The 16658-nt window shown below is 42.9% G+C and overlaps 1 protein-coding gene across 1 annotated transcript; it reads left to right on the top strand.

The window, feature by feature from the left end:
* Positions 1 to 10154: 10154 nt before the first annotated feature.
* LOC115669731 (L-type lectin-domain containing receptor kinase IX.1-like) lies at positions 10155 to 12712 on the top strand. Its single transcript, XM_056315207.1, has 2 exons — positions 10155 to 12401; positions 12494 to 12712. Exon 1 carries the CDS (start codon positions 10273 to 10275, stop codon positions 12253 to 12255), a length of 1983 nt encoding a protein of 660 aa, XP_056171182.1. The 5' UTR covers positions 10155 to 10272; the 3' UTR covers positions 12256 to 12401; positions 12494 to 12712.
* The last annotated feature ends 3946 nt before the right edge of the window (positions 12713 to 16658 follow it).

Here is a 16658-nt window from a genome sequence, read left to right as displayed (position 1 = left end):
ATATAAAATACTTTCCCGCTGGAGTCATCAATGAACATAACATAGTAGCATGAGCGCCCAAGAGAATGCATAGGGCCTGTCCCCCAAACATTTATATACACCAACTCTAACTTTCTTTTATTTGGTTCTCTCCCGATATTTGAAAAACTGACATGTTTCTGCTTACCCAGAATGCAATCCACACATAAGCCATTATCTATGGGCTTCAGATCAGGCAGCTTTCCCTTTGATGCTAACACCTTCCTCCCCTTTTGGCTCATGGGTCCAAGCCTACGGTGTCACATTTTGGAATCAGCTTCCGAGTCAACACCTGCTACTGTTTCTCTACCACTTTCAGTTATATATAGTGTTCCCAACTTTGTTCCCCGTGCTACGACCATAGCAACTTTAACAATCTTCCATGAGCAGTACCCAAAAATAGTTATGTATCCGATGTCTAATTGATCAATAGAGATTAGATTTTTCTTAAAGCTAGGAACATATTTGACATCATGCAACTTCCATTGAAACCCATTGATAATCTTTATGTGAACATCACCCTTCCCCATAATATCCAAATGATCATCATCAACTAGACAACCCTTTCCAAACTTTCTAGCTACATAATTATACATTAATTCCCTGCATGGAGTTGAGTGAAATGATGCACTTGAGTTTATAATTCAAGACTTGACCAAACTATCAATGCCCAAAATTAAGGCATTATTGACAAGCATCTTCTCAAAGATTGCATTTATAGATTTGTCATTCTCTCTATTCCGATCTCGATACTAAATTTTCTTCTTTAGGGCTCTACAATCTCGTCTTAGATGGCATTTCTTTTCACAATTTTAGCAAATTATTTCACCACAAGATCTCGATTTGCTTCTCCCTTTGGACTTCGATTTACCACAATTTTGTTTTTGACTTCATTGACTGCTTCTCTCTCCGCATTCACTATTCAAGGCAATACCCGAAGATTCACCCGACTCTCTTCTACGAATATCCCCACAAAGAATCAAATCTTGGATCTCTTGAAACTTCAACTTCTTCTAACTAGATTCACTGTTCCTGCAGTCACTTGCACACCAACTTTAAATCAAAACTTTTACCTCGCCATCAAATTTCCACCAAACTCAACTGAGTCGTGATCATGCTGAATTTGTTGATGTGATTTGTCACAAAAGTTCATTTGTCCATCTTCATATTGAAAAGGCGACGCATAAGATATACCTTGTTTGACGTAAAGGGCTTCTCATACATGTTGGGCAAAGCCCTCATCAAATTCGCCGTTGTCTTCTCATTAGCAATGTTGGAGGCAACGTTCTGCTTCGATGTGAGACAAATCAAACCGAGGCTTGCGATCTAACAATTTCCAATTTTCTTGCTTGATCGAATTTGGTACTTTCTCGACAGAGGCTGATGTAGGTTCTTCTGAAGCAAAAGATCATCGATCTGCATCTTCTAGAAACTAAAATCCTTGCCGTTAAACTAGTCAATCTTCACCTTCCCTTCGTTTATCTTCACGCTCCCACTATTCCATTAAACCAAGCTCTGATATTAGTTGTTAGGAGCACAAAACGTTAAAAAGAAAAAAATAGAGAAAAAGAGACAAATTTTTACGTAGAGAATCCTTTCAAAATCAGAAAGGAGAAAACCACGGTACCGCACTGAATAATCTCTTCACTATCTAGTTTCAAAGTTACAACCATAAAAGAGATTGTCCAAAATATAGCACAAGTCTAAAGCATACAAAGTTAGGGTAAAAAATTACATGTATACCCTTAACAGTAAAAAACCTCTCTACTTTAATTTGGTTTCCTCTATCAGATTCCACAACTCTATCATCCAGCATTGATTTTCCGTGCAAAAAACGTTGGTTGACTTTAAATTTTTACTTTCCATTTACATGTCATTTAATTGGCCTTCCGCAATGCTGCATCTACGTAGGATTGACTCTTTTTTTTTGTCTGACGTAAGCTTGACTTCAAACCCTGAAATTATTGACCCCAAAATATACCTTGATTGACACGGCCCCAAGGACCTTACCTACCATCGCTATGCTACGTGCTGCTGATGTTATCTAACCCCGTCCATTGATCTCTTGCATTTTACACATAAAATTGCTACACATATATCAATTGTTTCACGGAGGTTGCATGACTTGACAGGTGAGTTCGTTCGAATTGCAAGTGTTAATATCTGTTCAATATTCTTTTGATATAAGTGAAACCAAAGAGAGACACAAAAAGGACCAAAACAGGCTTCGACCGCAAGGGTTGCCCTGCATCTCTCTGAAAAAGAAATTAGCCCCGCCTAGTTGACACACACCCAGGTGAGATGAATTTACGTGTGCTTTTTGGAATGTCAGCGTGTGTGCGGTCCTAGAAAATGAGCCCTTTGTATTTACGAGTGCTTTTTGGAATGTCAGGTTGACGATCATCATCATCCCTCTTGTGTTGCAGTACATGTAATGTTCTTTTTTCTGTCATCAGGGACATGAAAAAGATCGGCGAGAGAAAAAATGGGAGGAGGGAGATTCTTGTTTTATTGGAGTTGTATGAAGCTAATTAAACATAAGTTACTAACAAAAGCCCATCATTTCAAGAAGATTTGTCTACTGAAACTCCAGTTCTAAGTTTAAGGAGCAGAAAAAAATCAATCTTCCCCTCTCCAGGATAAGTCTTACCAATGAATCGATTGATTATACGTTGAGATAGTGCTTTCACAGCAAATAGAAGCAGGAACAACAATATACATGTATCCATTGACATCTTCCTTGTCTTCTCGACCAGTAAAGTCTCAAGATTGAGGTTTTGATATGCTTTTATAGAATGTCAACTGTGTAGCTGATGGGAAATTGCTCTTGCATGCACGGTGTCTTTCACAGACGAATCTCATTCTCACACGCTTGGATGAGAACGACTATCGACCAAAATCGTTTCGCAGTCTCATTGTCGTCTGCTTCGATGGGGGTGGATGTTTCGCAAGCAGTCGGATGTTGACGGAATTTTCTGTAAAACAATGAACTAACAAGATGAGAATGGGTGGCAATTGCCAATACGTGTTTTGTGTTTCAGTAATAGAATTTTTTGTTACATTTTTCGGCTACGTATTGTGATGTCTTTATATAATACAAGCTAGGGTTACGGAATTAATGAAGAATAAAATCATGATCTCTTCTCTTTGGAAAGAATTGATCTTGCTTGATGAGTGAGTGGTGAAGAGATTGTAGCTGAATCAAGACACGTCATCGTGCTCTTTTCTCTTTGGAAAGAATTGATCTTGCTTGATGAGCGAGTGGTGGAGAGATTGTAGCTGAATCAGGACACGTTATCGTTTCCTTTGACACCCCCCTGCAAGCTGATGTGGCGGAACACACAGTAAGCTTGGACTGTAGAAGTCGAAAGCGAGCTGTGGAGAGCCCTTTGGTGAAGATATCGGCAGGTTGATCGGTAGTGGAGATGTACAGAACATGAAGTTGATTTTTGGTGATCCGTTCTCGCACAAAGTGGTAATCAATTTCCACGTGCTTTGTCCGAGCATGAAAGATAGGATTCCCTGTCAGATAAATGGCTGAGATGTTGTCACACCAAAGAACCGGAGGGCCTTGCCAAGAAACACCGGGATCACGTAAGAAAGCCTCGATCCAAATGAGTTCAGCAGTTGTGTCGGCTAAGCTTTTGAATTCGGCCTCTGTGCTGGATCGAGCGACCGTTCGTTGCTTACGGGAACTCCATGAGATAAGATTTGAGCCAAGGAATATGCCAAAGCCGCCAACTGACCGTCTCGTGTCATGGTCCCTAGCCCAACCTGCATAGGAAAAAGCATGGAGATGGAAATTGCGGCTGCGAGTGAAGAATATGCCATGGTTCTGCGTGCCGTGAACGAAGCGCAATATGCGTTTGAAAATCTGCCAATGGACCTCCGTGGGTGCATGCATGAACTGACAGGCAGTGTTGACAGCGAAGGCAATGTCGGGCCGAGTGAGAATAAGATACTGCAATGCACCCACAGTATTACGATAAAGTGACGGGTCCGAGAACAGCTCACCACAATGAGAAGATGGAATATCCGAGCCCACTACACATGGGGTGGTGACAGGCTTCGCATCCTGCATTTTTGCTCGGGCAAGGTCGACTGCGTATTTTGTCTGGTGAAAAAGAATACCATCCGAAGTGCGTTTTAGTTCGATCCCAAGAAAATAATGAAGTTCACCCAAGTCTTTGATAGCAAATTCCTTTTGTAGAGACTCCAGGAGAGTAGACAATGGAGTTGTAAGGGATCCTGTAATAATGATGTCGTCGACATAGACGAGCAGGAAGATACTGTATTGGGCTGTATGCAGTATAAATAGTGAGGAGTCAGCAGTAGAAGCTACAAAACCTATGGAGACGAGAAAATTACTGAAACGTTGGTGCCAGGCACGTGGAGCTTGTTTCAAGCCGTAGAGAGATCGTTTTAAGTGGCAGATATGATGAGGATGGTGGGGATCAATGAAACCAGGTGGTTGATCCATGAATATTTCTTCGGTGAGATAACCATGGAGAAAAGCATTCTTGACATCTAGTTGTCGGAGTTGCCAACCCCGAGAAAATGCAACTGCGAGGACTGTACGAATCGTGACATGTTTCACCACCGGACTGAAGGTTTCATTATAGTCGATTCCCTGCTGTTGATGAAAGCCCTTTGCGACTAATCTGGCCTTGTACCGTTCAACAGAGCCATCTGCACGAAGCTTGATACGAAAGACCCATTTGCAGCCAATGGGCTTACCGTGCTGAGGAGATGGTACAAGCTCCCATGTCTGATTTTTTAGCAATGCGGTGTACTCTTCGGCCATAGCTGCCCGCCAATGCGGGTCTTTTACCGCTTGACTGTAACAAGATGGTGTAGATGGGACGGCTACCGAAGTGGTGAGTGCATAGGTGTGATCCTTTTGCACATGTCGACGGGGAACGGTGCCGTCTCGAAGTCTGGTCACCATGGGGTGGGCTAGTGGTGCCATTTGTGGTGGCGGATTGGTAGCCTGATGGATTGTGGTCTGTGTGATAGCTTCAGTGGTAGGAGATGGCACTTCTGGTTGTAGTTGGAGAGATATTGAGCGGGAGGTGGAGGGATTGCCGTGCACAGGTGTTGACATGTGGGATGGATCAGTCCTCGGCTCCTGCATGTGTGAATCATCAGGTTGCAAATGCGTCAGTGGGGGAACATAAAGGGGTAACTCCAATGATGCTGGTGGGGACACATTTGATGATTCGTCGGTGACGGGAGCAGCAAACGGAAAAACAGTCTCATCAAAGGTGGCATCTGCAACTGTATATAACCGTTGTTGTTGTGGAGAATAGCAGCGATAGCCCTTGACACCTGAGGGATATCCCAAGAAAATACATCAATGTGACCTGGGCTCTAGTTTGTGCTTGGCATAGGTTCATAGGTTCGGGTACATAGCGCAGCCAAAAACCCGAAGATGCTCAATGGATGGTGCGGTAGAAAAAAGTACTTCCCAAGGGCTACGCTGCTGCAGAACGGGAGTAGGCACTCGGTTGATAATGTGAACTGCACTTTCAAAAGCAAAATCCCAAAAATGAGAGGGAACAGATGCATGGTGCATCATGGCCAAACCCGTTTCAACCACATGTCTGTGTTTGCGCTCGGCCGAACCGTTTTGAAGGGCCAGGCGAGGACAGGATGTCCATTTATAAATGCCACGCTCCTGCAATAATTTTTTAAAAGATGCAGAAAGAAATTCTCCGGCACAGTCACTTTGGATGGCTTTAACTCGGGTATTGAGTTGGTTTTCAACAAAGTTTAGAAAGACCACGAAGATATGTAAAAATTGATCACGAGAGTTGAACATATAAAGCCAAGAAAATTTGGAGTAATCGTCAATAAAACAAATATAATATTTATTATTTTGATGAGATGTTACAGGAGCTGGCCCCCAAATGTCAAAATGAACTAATTCTAGGGGAGCCTTGGATCTATGAAAAGTGGGAGGATGAGGATGACGGTGACTCTTACTAAAGGCACATGCCGAGCAAGTTGGTTGAACAACTGACGACTTATTTAGCATGTGAGAAATAGTAGAATATGCAGCATGGCTTAAACGATGGTGCCAACGGACAAGGGAGCTGGACTGAGATAGGTAATAAGCTGAAGGAGAAAGCTTGGATTGATCCGACAGTTGATAGAGTCCCTGATTAAGGTTCCCTTGGAAGAGAATCTTGCCCGTACGGCGGCACTTCACAGAAAAACAATTAGGTGAGAAAATGAAATCACAATTGTTTTCCTGTGAAAATTGACGAACGGAAAGTAAGTTGTTCTTTATAGAGGGAACAACTAGGACATTAGACAAATGAAAATTTTTAGAAACAAGAGTACCTGTATGGGTTATCGGGAGGCTAGACCCATTACCTATGGTAACGTGTTGGTTGCCTATGTAGGGCTGAAGAGAGGACAATTGAGATGGATTATTTGTGACGTGGTGTGTAGCACCGGAATCTGGATACCACGGGTCCGAAAAGACTGATGGTGGTGGTGGAATTTCAGCAATGTGGAGCTGTGGTGCCGAGCCTAAAGATTGTGGTGGAGGCCCACGATCTCGGCACACATTGGCTCGGTGGCCAAAACGATTACAGATTTGACATCGAACACTACCCCTCCTTTGATTTCTGTAATTTCCTGCATTTGGAGAGTAATTTGGGGCTGAATTTCGAGGGCCAAAGTGCTGTCCACTTTGCGGAAATTGTTGCCCAGGCCGTGGTGACCTATCCACACGAGAAGGAAGCTGTTGAGGTGATTGGTGTGTTGTCCGCGTCATGAACGCTGCTGGAGGGGAGGTGATGGGCTCAAGCAAATCAAGTCGTGCCTCATGAGCCAAGAGCAGCCCGTGTAGAGACTCACGTGTAAGGGATTGGTACTGACTTTGAACGGAGATTGACACTGCTAAATTTTGATATTCCACTCCAAGTCCCCCGAACAGATGAGTTTGATATTCTTGTGAAGAGATGTTCTCACCAACCGAGGCAAGTTGATCAACAAGGAAGGCTGCTTGCTGTAGATATTCCGTGATTGTTTGATTTCCCTTGCGGAGAGTCTGAAGTTGCATTCGTAGATGTGTGGCGCGAGCACTGTTACGTGCTTCATATGATTGAGCCAAGAAGGACCATACGGCTGCTGAAGAGCCTAAATTGGAGAGCTGTGCAACGATGTTGTCAGCTGTGGAATTGAGAATCCACCCCAAGGCAATTTGATCTTGGGTAAACCATATTTCATATGCTGGATTTGGTGAACTTTTGGTGACACCATTCTCACTAATTTCAGTGATAGTGTGTGGAGGGCATGGTTCGGTTCCGTCGACAATTGACAGGAGTCGACTGGCCCCAAGAAAGGGGAGGAGGCGTACCTTCCATATGATGTAATTGTCTCCGGTTAATGTGATACCAACCGCAGGACATGTGATTGATCCAGATGAGCCCCCTGTGAGAGGGATGAGAGGACATGGTGGGATAGCATTCTTGATGAGGTCAGTTGGATTAGCAACACTTGGGATTGGGTTGCTTATTGTTTGATTGCTAGCTGCTGCGTTTGGGGAAGATGCGGATGAATTTGAATCTGATTGGTTTGCCATTTATGCTTTCGCAAGATATGGCTCTGATACCATGTAAAACAATGAACTAACAAGATGAGAATGGGTGGCAATTGCCAATACGTGTTTTGTGTTTCAGTAATAGAATTTTTTGTTACATTTTTCGGCTACGTATTGTGATGTCTTTATATAATACAAGCTAGGGTTACGGAATTAATGAAGAATAAAATCATGATCTCTTCTCTTTGGAAAGAATTGATCTTGCTTGATGAGTGAGTGGTGAAGAGATTGTAGCTGAATCAAGACACGTCATCGTGCTCTTTTCACTTTGGAAAGAATTAATCTTGCTTGATGAGCGAGTGGTGGAGAGATTGTAGCTGAATCAGGACACGTTATCGTTTCCTTTGACATTTTCAACTTAAGAGAGACGATGGGAAATTGTGGGAGAGCTTCGTCGCTAATCCTTACTATTTTTTCTTTTTACCACAGCATTAATTTGTTCTCTCAATATGTTCCATCCAATACAAATGCATATCCTGGCTAATGCAAATTGAAGGCACCGTTAACTTGACGACGAGTTTACTCTTGTAAAGTAAACCCCATCGGGATGACTTTGAAAGAAGTTAAGGACTGGATTATGCGTGTCGCGTTCGATTCTCTAGATTACTAAATACAAACGGTTTCTTTTTAAGCCAGGCATTTGATTTGTGTCATATATGATTCATGAGGTTAGTTAGGGTATTTGATGAGTTCGGGACTTATTTAAGGTGGGTTTCTTGTGATAAGTGACTTCAAGACCCAATAGCTAAGGTCGAGGCAAAGGCAACATCAAGTATTGTTTTAGTTCTTTATGTAGACTGCGTGTGATTTCTCGAACTATGTCCATGTAAATAAGAATAATTTTCTGCTTTTACTTTTTGTATATTCTTGAAATTTGAGAGAAAAAAACGCGTTTTCTTACCGAGAAATATAGTTTCATTTCTTTCAAACCATGTTTTGATTTTGGTCTGGTCCACGTGGAAAGAGTGAAAATAACAAATTAATTTTTTTTAACTATTTTCACTCATAAGATCTTTTGTTAATTCTTTTTTTTTTTTTTTGCCCGGGATGGGTTGTTCAAGACTTTTCAAGTACTTGACTGATTCTCATGACATGTATGATAAATTCGATTCATCTACTACCTTTGAACAAGGGAGACGATTTATATCACTTCAGTAACTTATGAGATTCACTGCAAAGTTGAACCAATAAAAGTCGCAACCTTGATTTACTCTAGGAGCAAACTCAAAAGGGCTTAAGGGTTCCGTCTGTACAGAAAATTGACGGCTACAGTCCGAATGTATAGACCTGATAAATGAGATTTGTTGGACCATGTGAACTCCAAATGGGACCTTCATGATCAAATGGATTATATTTAGGGGTCTAATGCACTATGTCTGTACCAATTTTGTCATCAATACTTGGGTCATTAGGTGCTCAGTGCTAGTCATTAAGAACATCCTATGTCAATTGAATATTTTTTTGATCTTGCATTCTTATGATAAAGATTTCGCAAAATGTCTTTTATCTTGCCTTACCACACATGATTCTGCATCCATGTTAATTTTCGAAGGACCACCAACCACACAAATTTTCATTGAATAGAATTTAAAAATCTCAAGAACTAAATAGGCCTGAAATGTTCTTGATGGGCTGGGCAAGCTGTGAAACGATGATCAATAAGAGTGAGCTGGTTGAACTTGACCATGTGTAGTGTGCTTCGATAACATGAAAGTAGTTCTCAAAATAAAAACATTGTAGGAAAGATTTCATTCACATAGTTGACGTATAAGATAATTAGATTTCTGACCAAAAAAAAAGATAATTAGATTGAATGCCAATAAAGAAAATGATGATTATATTGGATTATATTGGATTATTTCTAGAGCAGAGTGGCTTGTTGCTAGACGAGCTTATCGAAATTCAAAACCACAATGCCCAAAAGGATGACATTGCTCAATAAAATCTTTGAGAGACCCAACTTTATACACTGCCTCCACTAAAATTTGAGGTAATAAAATGTAAACAAACTTATGAGTTTGACTCTGCAGGCTCTTATTTTTGTTGTTAGTGTTCATAGTTTTCACCATAATCAGTGGCTTTCAAGCAAGCAATGGACTCTCCCCCACTCTTTTAAGTCTCTTCATCTAACCAAAGACTGCACTCCTTTCCTACACAATTGTGGACAGAGATATTGAGTGGCCTGTTGATGTCTGTAAAAATGGCGAACCATACAAGCTCTCCCAGCAGATGCAAAACTTTGATCCTCAGTCGCTCGCTCAATCGCTTCTTTCATATCACCGAAAGCCGGTCAATTCGGGGTGATCCATCGGTCAGTTTCCATCTCCATGGTCATTATCCGAGGCCCTCTAGGACCACTGCAAATTTTTCCACCGACTGGCAAATAACTGGAGCAATAGATTAAGTCAAACCGTGTGGGCCTTTCTTGTTCGGAAGATAGCAATGGTACCCATCACAAGACTAATTTGTTCCATTGGCTTTAGCAGAAAACAAGGAACAGTCGTAGAAGCTGCTTGATCTATGAGCGTTTGCCGTGTCCCGTAAGCCGTCGCGTATGCTCGGGTTCATTATAAAGCACCCTGATATAACATATTGATCTTGCAGTTTGGGTGATCCAATTCCGACCAAAGCCCGAATTTAGAATGCCGTGCGCCACTCCCCGTGCTCTTCCTTTGCGCGCTCGCTTGTTCTTGTTCTGCCTTGTCTGCTGTCCTTTCATTCCCTCTGTTGCTCCTCTGTCCTTCAATATAACCAGCTTCGACACAGATTTGAGAGACATATTGTATGAGGGAGTCGCGACGGCCGCGTATGGGTACATCGTTCTCACCATGGTCAATCCTCCGCATCGCTACCAGGTGGGCCGGATTAAGTACGCCAACCCTGTCCGCATATGCGATCCTCACACGGGGCGCCAAGCGGACTTCTCGACCAATTTCTCGTTCACCATCGAGATTGGCTCTGCTCAATACAGCGATGGCCTGGCCTTTTTCCTCGCTCCTGTCGGGACCCCGATCCCACCCAACTCGGCCGGTGGATTCTTGGGATTGTTCAACGCTAGCACGGCTAATGAGGGGCATCGGAACCGGATCGTCATGGTCGAGTTTGACACTTATGTGAACCCGGAGTTTGATCCCCCGATGCATCACATAGGAATCAATAAGAACTATCTCTCGTCCCTCGTTTCTAAGCCCTGGGATCCCGTATCGCACAGCGGGAAAGCGATCCTTGTTCTTGTGACCTACAATTCTACGAGCAAGAACCTCACCGTGCTCTGGTCATTCGATGGCAAACCGCCTTCCCAGGACAAGACCTATCCCTCGCTTTCTTGGTTAATCGATCTTGCGAGTGTCCTTCCCGAATCAGTAGAGATCGGGTTTTCAGCTTCTACTGGCCTATATCATGAGAGACACAGCATCAATTCCTGGGAGTTCACTTCGAATTTGGACGACGTAGATCCCCTGCTGCCGGATAGATCGCCGCCAAAGGGGGTGAACTCGAAACCTCGCCGGTTAAGGATACTCGTCGTGGTTCCCGTGGCATGTTTTTTACTGGTGATCTCTGCAGGGTCTTGCTTTTTCGCGGTCAAGAGGAGTGAAAAGCATGGTTACGGCACCCTTACCGACATTGACAAAGAGATCTGCGCATTGCCTGCGAAGTTCACTTATCAGGAGTTGCTCGCAGCGACCAACGGCTTCGCAGACGATAGAAAGCTCGGCCGAGGTGGGTCTGGCCAAGTCTATAAAGGGTTCTTGAGCCATTCACACCGCCTGGTCGCCGTCAAAAGGATCTTTGCGGAGTCCCGACACTCCGAGAAGGTCTTTGTCAATGAGATGAAGGTCATAAGCCGAACGATACACAGAAACCTGGTGCCGTTTGTCGGGTGGTGTCGAGAGGAAGGTGAGTTCTTGCTTGTCTACGATTACATGCCCAACGGCAGCCTCGATCACCACCTCTTCGGGGCCCGGAGAAGACTGCCGTGGGACGTGCGGTACAGCGTGGCGCTCGGCCTCGCATCCGCCCTCAACTACCTCCACGAGGAGCTCGAGCAATGTGTGCTCCACCGCGACATAAAGGCAGCCAACGTGCTGCTCGACACCAACTTTACCACCAAGCTTGGCGACTTCGGAGTGGCCAAGCTCGTTGACCCCTGGTTCAGGACTCAGACGACAGACGTGGTCGGGACTTGCGGGTATCTAGCGCCCGAGTACTTCATCGGAGGGAAGGCCACGAAGGAGTCCGACATGTTCAGCTTCGGCATTGTGGCCCTGGAGATCGCATGTGGCCGGAGGAGCTACGAGGACGGAGAGATCCGAGTCCCGCTGCACAAATGGGTCTGGCAACTCTACCTCACCAGCAACATCCTCGGCGCGGCCGATGAAGCGATGTGCTCGGGGTTCCGGAGGGAGGAGGTGGAGTGCCTGATGATGGTGGGGCTGTGGTGTGTGCACCCAGACCCTGCGAGACGGCCAAGGGCAGGGCAAGTGATCAGGTTCCTCCGGCTCGAGGACTCGGTCCCAGAGCTCCCACGCGGCGCTTTCGACAACCCAGTTTCGTATCGGCCATCGGCTTCGCAGTTAGGAATGATGGAATCTCCATCTGCTCCTATCCAAGAATCTGTCTATTAAGTAAGACAAATCCTGCCTCCTAAAGTCATGCAGCAACACATGTCGACTTAATCTGCACATACTTCTTCATACGCTTTACTTCGGTTACAATCTCTTTTGCCTTGCCCAAATCGGAGGCTGGAGCTCGAGTACATCACGGGGACTTAGTAGCACTTAATACATATTGCTTATATTCAAATGAACAAGGCACCGCGAAAAGAAAATTTCAGTTAACTCCAATGTCTTGTCCTGGTTGTAGTGAGACTGCTTCGGAGGAGTGTAGGCTCTTTCCGCCGGATAGTCGGAGAGACGATGTACTTGACAATGTACACGTTCATTCATAGCTCCGCCACTGCTGCTGTTGGAGATAATTAGGGATTTCTCAAGGATAATTTTCTATGTTAGAGGTATTTGATAATTATCTCGATCCTATGTTATCTCTTTCAAGATCGCACGTACGTCTCCCTTTGATTATGCATATTTTGATCCATATATGTTTCCTTAGCCTATAAATAAACCGATATACTCTTCGTTACGAGATATCGAAATATACAGAAAAATTCTTAAATTCACATAGAGGAAATTCTCCAATTCATTTTTTTTAACTACTGCTGTGGCCGACATCTTGGCATTTTTATCCTGAAAATAAAACACTCCTCTGTTGAGTTTGCGCGATCTTAAAGGCTAAGATGCACTAAATTCACATGAACTCCAGGCACCCAAAAATATTTCTTGCCGGCATTGAAGGCTCGCACGTATGAGAGCGAGTATAAATGTATTGTGTGCTGGGTCCACATTGTACGTCAATGTTTTTTTTATATAACAAAGGTGCATGGGAATTAAAATTTCATTAAAAAAGCCACGTATGACAAATAGTCAGAATATATCGTTGGAAGCACTTAAGTGATCGTTTTTCCACCGATGTACCACTCAAGTAATTGTTTAAAAAAAATTGGCATTCAAATGAAAACTGTAGAAAAATTATGGCACATTTCCTAATGTAAAAGTTACTCTAAATAGACCATTTTATGTAAGTTCCACAGTGCTAGTCATTAAGGACATCCCATGTCAATTGCATAGTTTTCTTGATCTTGGATTCTTAAGATCAAGATTATGCAAAATGTTTTTACCTTGCCCTATCACACAAGATTCTGCATCTGTTAATTTTCAAAGTATTACCAACCACACATTTTCATTGAATGAAACTTAAATATCTCAACGACCTTGATTGACCTGTAATGTTCTTGATGGGGCTGGGCAAGCTGTGATTGACCTTGATGATCAATAAGAGTAAGATGATTGACCTTGACCATATTTCGTGGGCTACGATCACATGAAAGATATTCTCAAAATACAACATTGTCGGAAAGATTTCATGCACATTTTTTACAAACAAGATAATTAGATTGGATGCCAATAAAAAAACGATGATCAGATTCGATTATTTCCGGAGCAAATTGGCTCGTTGCTGAACGAAGTTTTTGAAATTCAAAATTAAAATGCCCCAGAGGATGACATTGTTCGATAAGATCTTTGACAGACCCAACTAGATAAAGTGCCTCCATTAATATTTGAATTGAAAATATGGAAAAAAGAAATTATGAGTTTGACTCCGTAGCTCCTTTTGTTGTCAGTTTTCATAGTGTCCATATAATCAGTGGCTTGAAAGCAATGGACTCTCAACTCTCAACCACTCTTTAAGTCTCTGCAAGTTGCAATTCATCTAACCAAAGCTTGCAATCCTTTCCTACACAAATTCTAGACAGACATTTTTTTTTTTGTCAGAATTTCTAGATAGACATTGGGTGGTTGGTATGATAATGTCTGTAAAAGAGGTGAACCATACAAGCTCTCTCCTCACTTTTGAAATCTAAACATCCAACTTATCACAGTGCCACCTAAGGTAAAAACCATAACCCGGAGTCCTCTTCCTATTGTCTAAATCAGCACCCGGATCTATATTGACAACGCCTTATAAAGTCACATTGTTTTTCATGAAATAAAGCCCCATACCTGAAGTACCTCTCGCTTATCTTAATAGCCACTTCACGGCTTTCCAATGCCTTATTCCTGGATTAGTCGTATATTTGCTCACATATCCCGCTGCATGACTTATGTCTGGTCTAGTATGCACCATAGCATACATCGAGTTGGTAACAGCTAATGCATAAGGCACTTCAGCTGTGTACTCCCGATCCTCATTGATTTCACGCACATAGTTGACGAATAAGATAATTAGATTGGATGCCAATAAAGAAAATGATGATTATATTGGATTATTTCCAGGGCACAATGGCTTGATGCTAGACGAGCTTATCGAGATTCAAAACCACAATGCCCAAAAGGATGACATTGCTCGATAAGCTCTTTGAGAGACCCAACTTCATACAGTGCCTCCACTAAAATTTGAGGTAAAAGAATGTAAACAAACTTATGAGTTTGACTCTGCGGCTCTTAATTTTGTTGTTAGTCTTCGTAGTTTTCACCCTAATCAGTGGCTTTCAAGCAGTGGTGTGACATCCTCGATTCGGAACCTAAATCGACAAGTGAAGTGGCTTTAACTGTCAATGCTCTAATAGCAGGATTAGACCATGAGTCGATTCACAAATCGTTCATGGATCAACTATTCGATTAGGAAAGGCAATTGAGGGTTGGACAATGCGATCGACTAGAGTACTCAACCATGGAAAATAGCTCGACCATAAGGATCGATGCGGGATGACATTATGACGTCACGGGTCAATCAGTGAAAGGTTAGGAATCGATTCGGCGAAAGTATATATAGTCATATTGCGGGTGATTCCGCACGATCATTGTACTAAACCCGAACGATCTTAAGTCAATTTCACCAGACCACGTGCCCCGGGTAAATAAGTCAATTCCACACGATTACATGATAACCGAGAATGATCCATGGATTAATGATAGTCGAATATGGATTGATTGACGAATCAACCATAAGTCACGCTAGCGACACCCCAAGAGGCCACCTAACTCGAATAGGCCGTATTAGGGACACTTCCCATTGAAGTTTTGCCACAAGCCTTGATCCGATTATAGGTTTTCGATTAAGGATTGTTCCGAGACTTTCCAGTCCGAGTTAGTCGGGGTAAAACTCGGGTATAGTTTTGGGCCCCGAAACTTTGGACAAAGGAATTAGTGGGTCGGGAAAAAGCCCAATGGGCCTCACGCCTAAGACCAAAGCCCAATGAGCCCATTAAGCTTTTCAAGCCCATTTCTCTTCCAATTGGGCCCATTCAAGCCCGAGCCCAAGTTTGCTGGCCCGAGCCCACGTGAATAGTATCAAGGGTGAATCTACCAAAATGCCCTTCAAGCATTTATGTCCTAGAAACAAAAGGATATTAAGAGAGAAGACTTTGGTGTCTTGTGATGATGGAAGAAGACTTTGTTGGCTTTGCATTTATGAGAGAAATATCTCTTGACCTCTCTTCTTTTCCCCCCAACAGACCACTCTCTTCTCTCTCTCCCTCACCAATTGGCTTTTTTCTCTCTCTCTCTCTATTCTCCCTCACGCCATCACCATTTCCAGCCACCACCAAGCCACTGTCCAGCCCCCTTTGCTGCTGTGTTGCTGCTGTGTTGCTGCCGTGGAACCACCAGCAGCGACGCCGTGGCTGCCCGCCACCGTGAGACACCCGTCCGAGCCATTTTCGCCGTTCAACTGAGCCCCGCCAAACCGAAACAGCCGCCCCAAAGCTGCTGTCCAGCCGAGACCCAGTCGTCGTCATCTTTCCGTGTCGATTCCGGACCGTGCAAAACTTAGCCCTCGCCGCCGCCGACGCACCGGTGTCTCCGGAATTTTAATCGGGTGAGTTTTCGCACTAATCCTTTGATTAGTATGTTAAACTTGCTTAGGATGGATTAGTTTAAGTTAATTGCACTTAGTACTAATTGATTAGGGGTTAGTGATAACCTATTGGATTAATTATATTATTATTTTATTAATTTTCGGGAATTAAATAATAATATTTTTATTAATTTTCGGAATTAAAAATATTATTATTTTATTAATATTTTTGTGGAAATTCCGAAATTAAATTGTGTTTATTTTAGGCTTAAATTGTGATGCCTAAGCTAGAATTTGCCTTATATATTGGTTTGTATGCCAAATTGAATTGTTTGGGTACGGTGAAATATAGAATTACGGGTATTTAATTAATAAACCCTGAGGTGTCGGGTTTATTTGTTAAGTTTTATGTGAGAAATATGTTGTGGATACTTGAATATAGAAGCATGCCAAGTTTGGGAATTTATTGATATGTGCATAATCACGTGTGAATATTTTAGTACATTTTTATGTGTGGAAGTTGGATATTTTAACGTATTAGCACGGATTATGTTTGCATCGGCTATTGAAAATTATAATGATGGAACCTGAGTGTTGCTATGTGTGCATGATCACC

Source organism: Syzygium oleosum, unplaced genomic scaffold, assembly GCF_021117445.2.
Source record: "Syzygium oleosum isolate NSW1041296 unplaced genomic scaffold, Sole_v2.1 Sole_v2.01, whole genome shotgun sequence".
In the NCBI taxonomy this organism is placed as follows: domain Eukaryota; kingdom Viridiplantae; phylum Streptophyta; class Magnoliopsida; order Myrtales; family Myrtaceae; genus Syzygium; species Syzygium oleosum.
This window is presented reverse-complemented; position numbering and strand designations above follow the sequence as displayed.

Excerpts from the sequence above, each read along its gene's own strand:
- LOC115669731 (XM_056315207.1), top strand. The coding sequence starts at position 10,273 with ATGCCGTGCGCCACTCCCCGTGCTCTTCCTTTGCGCGCTCGCTTGTTC.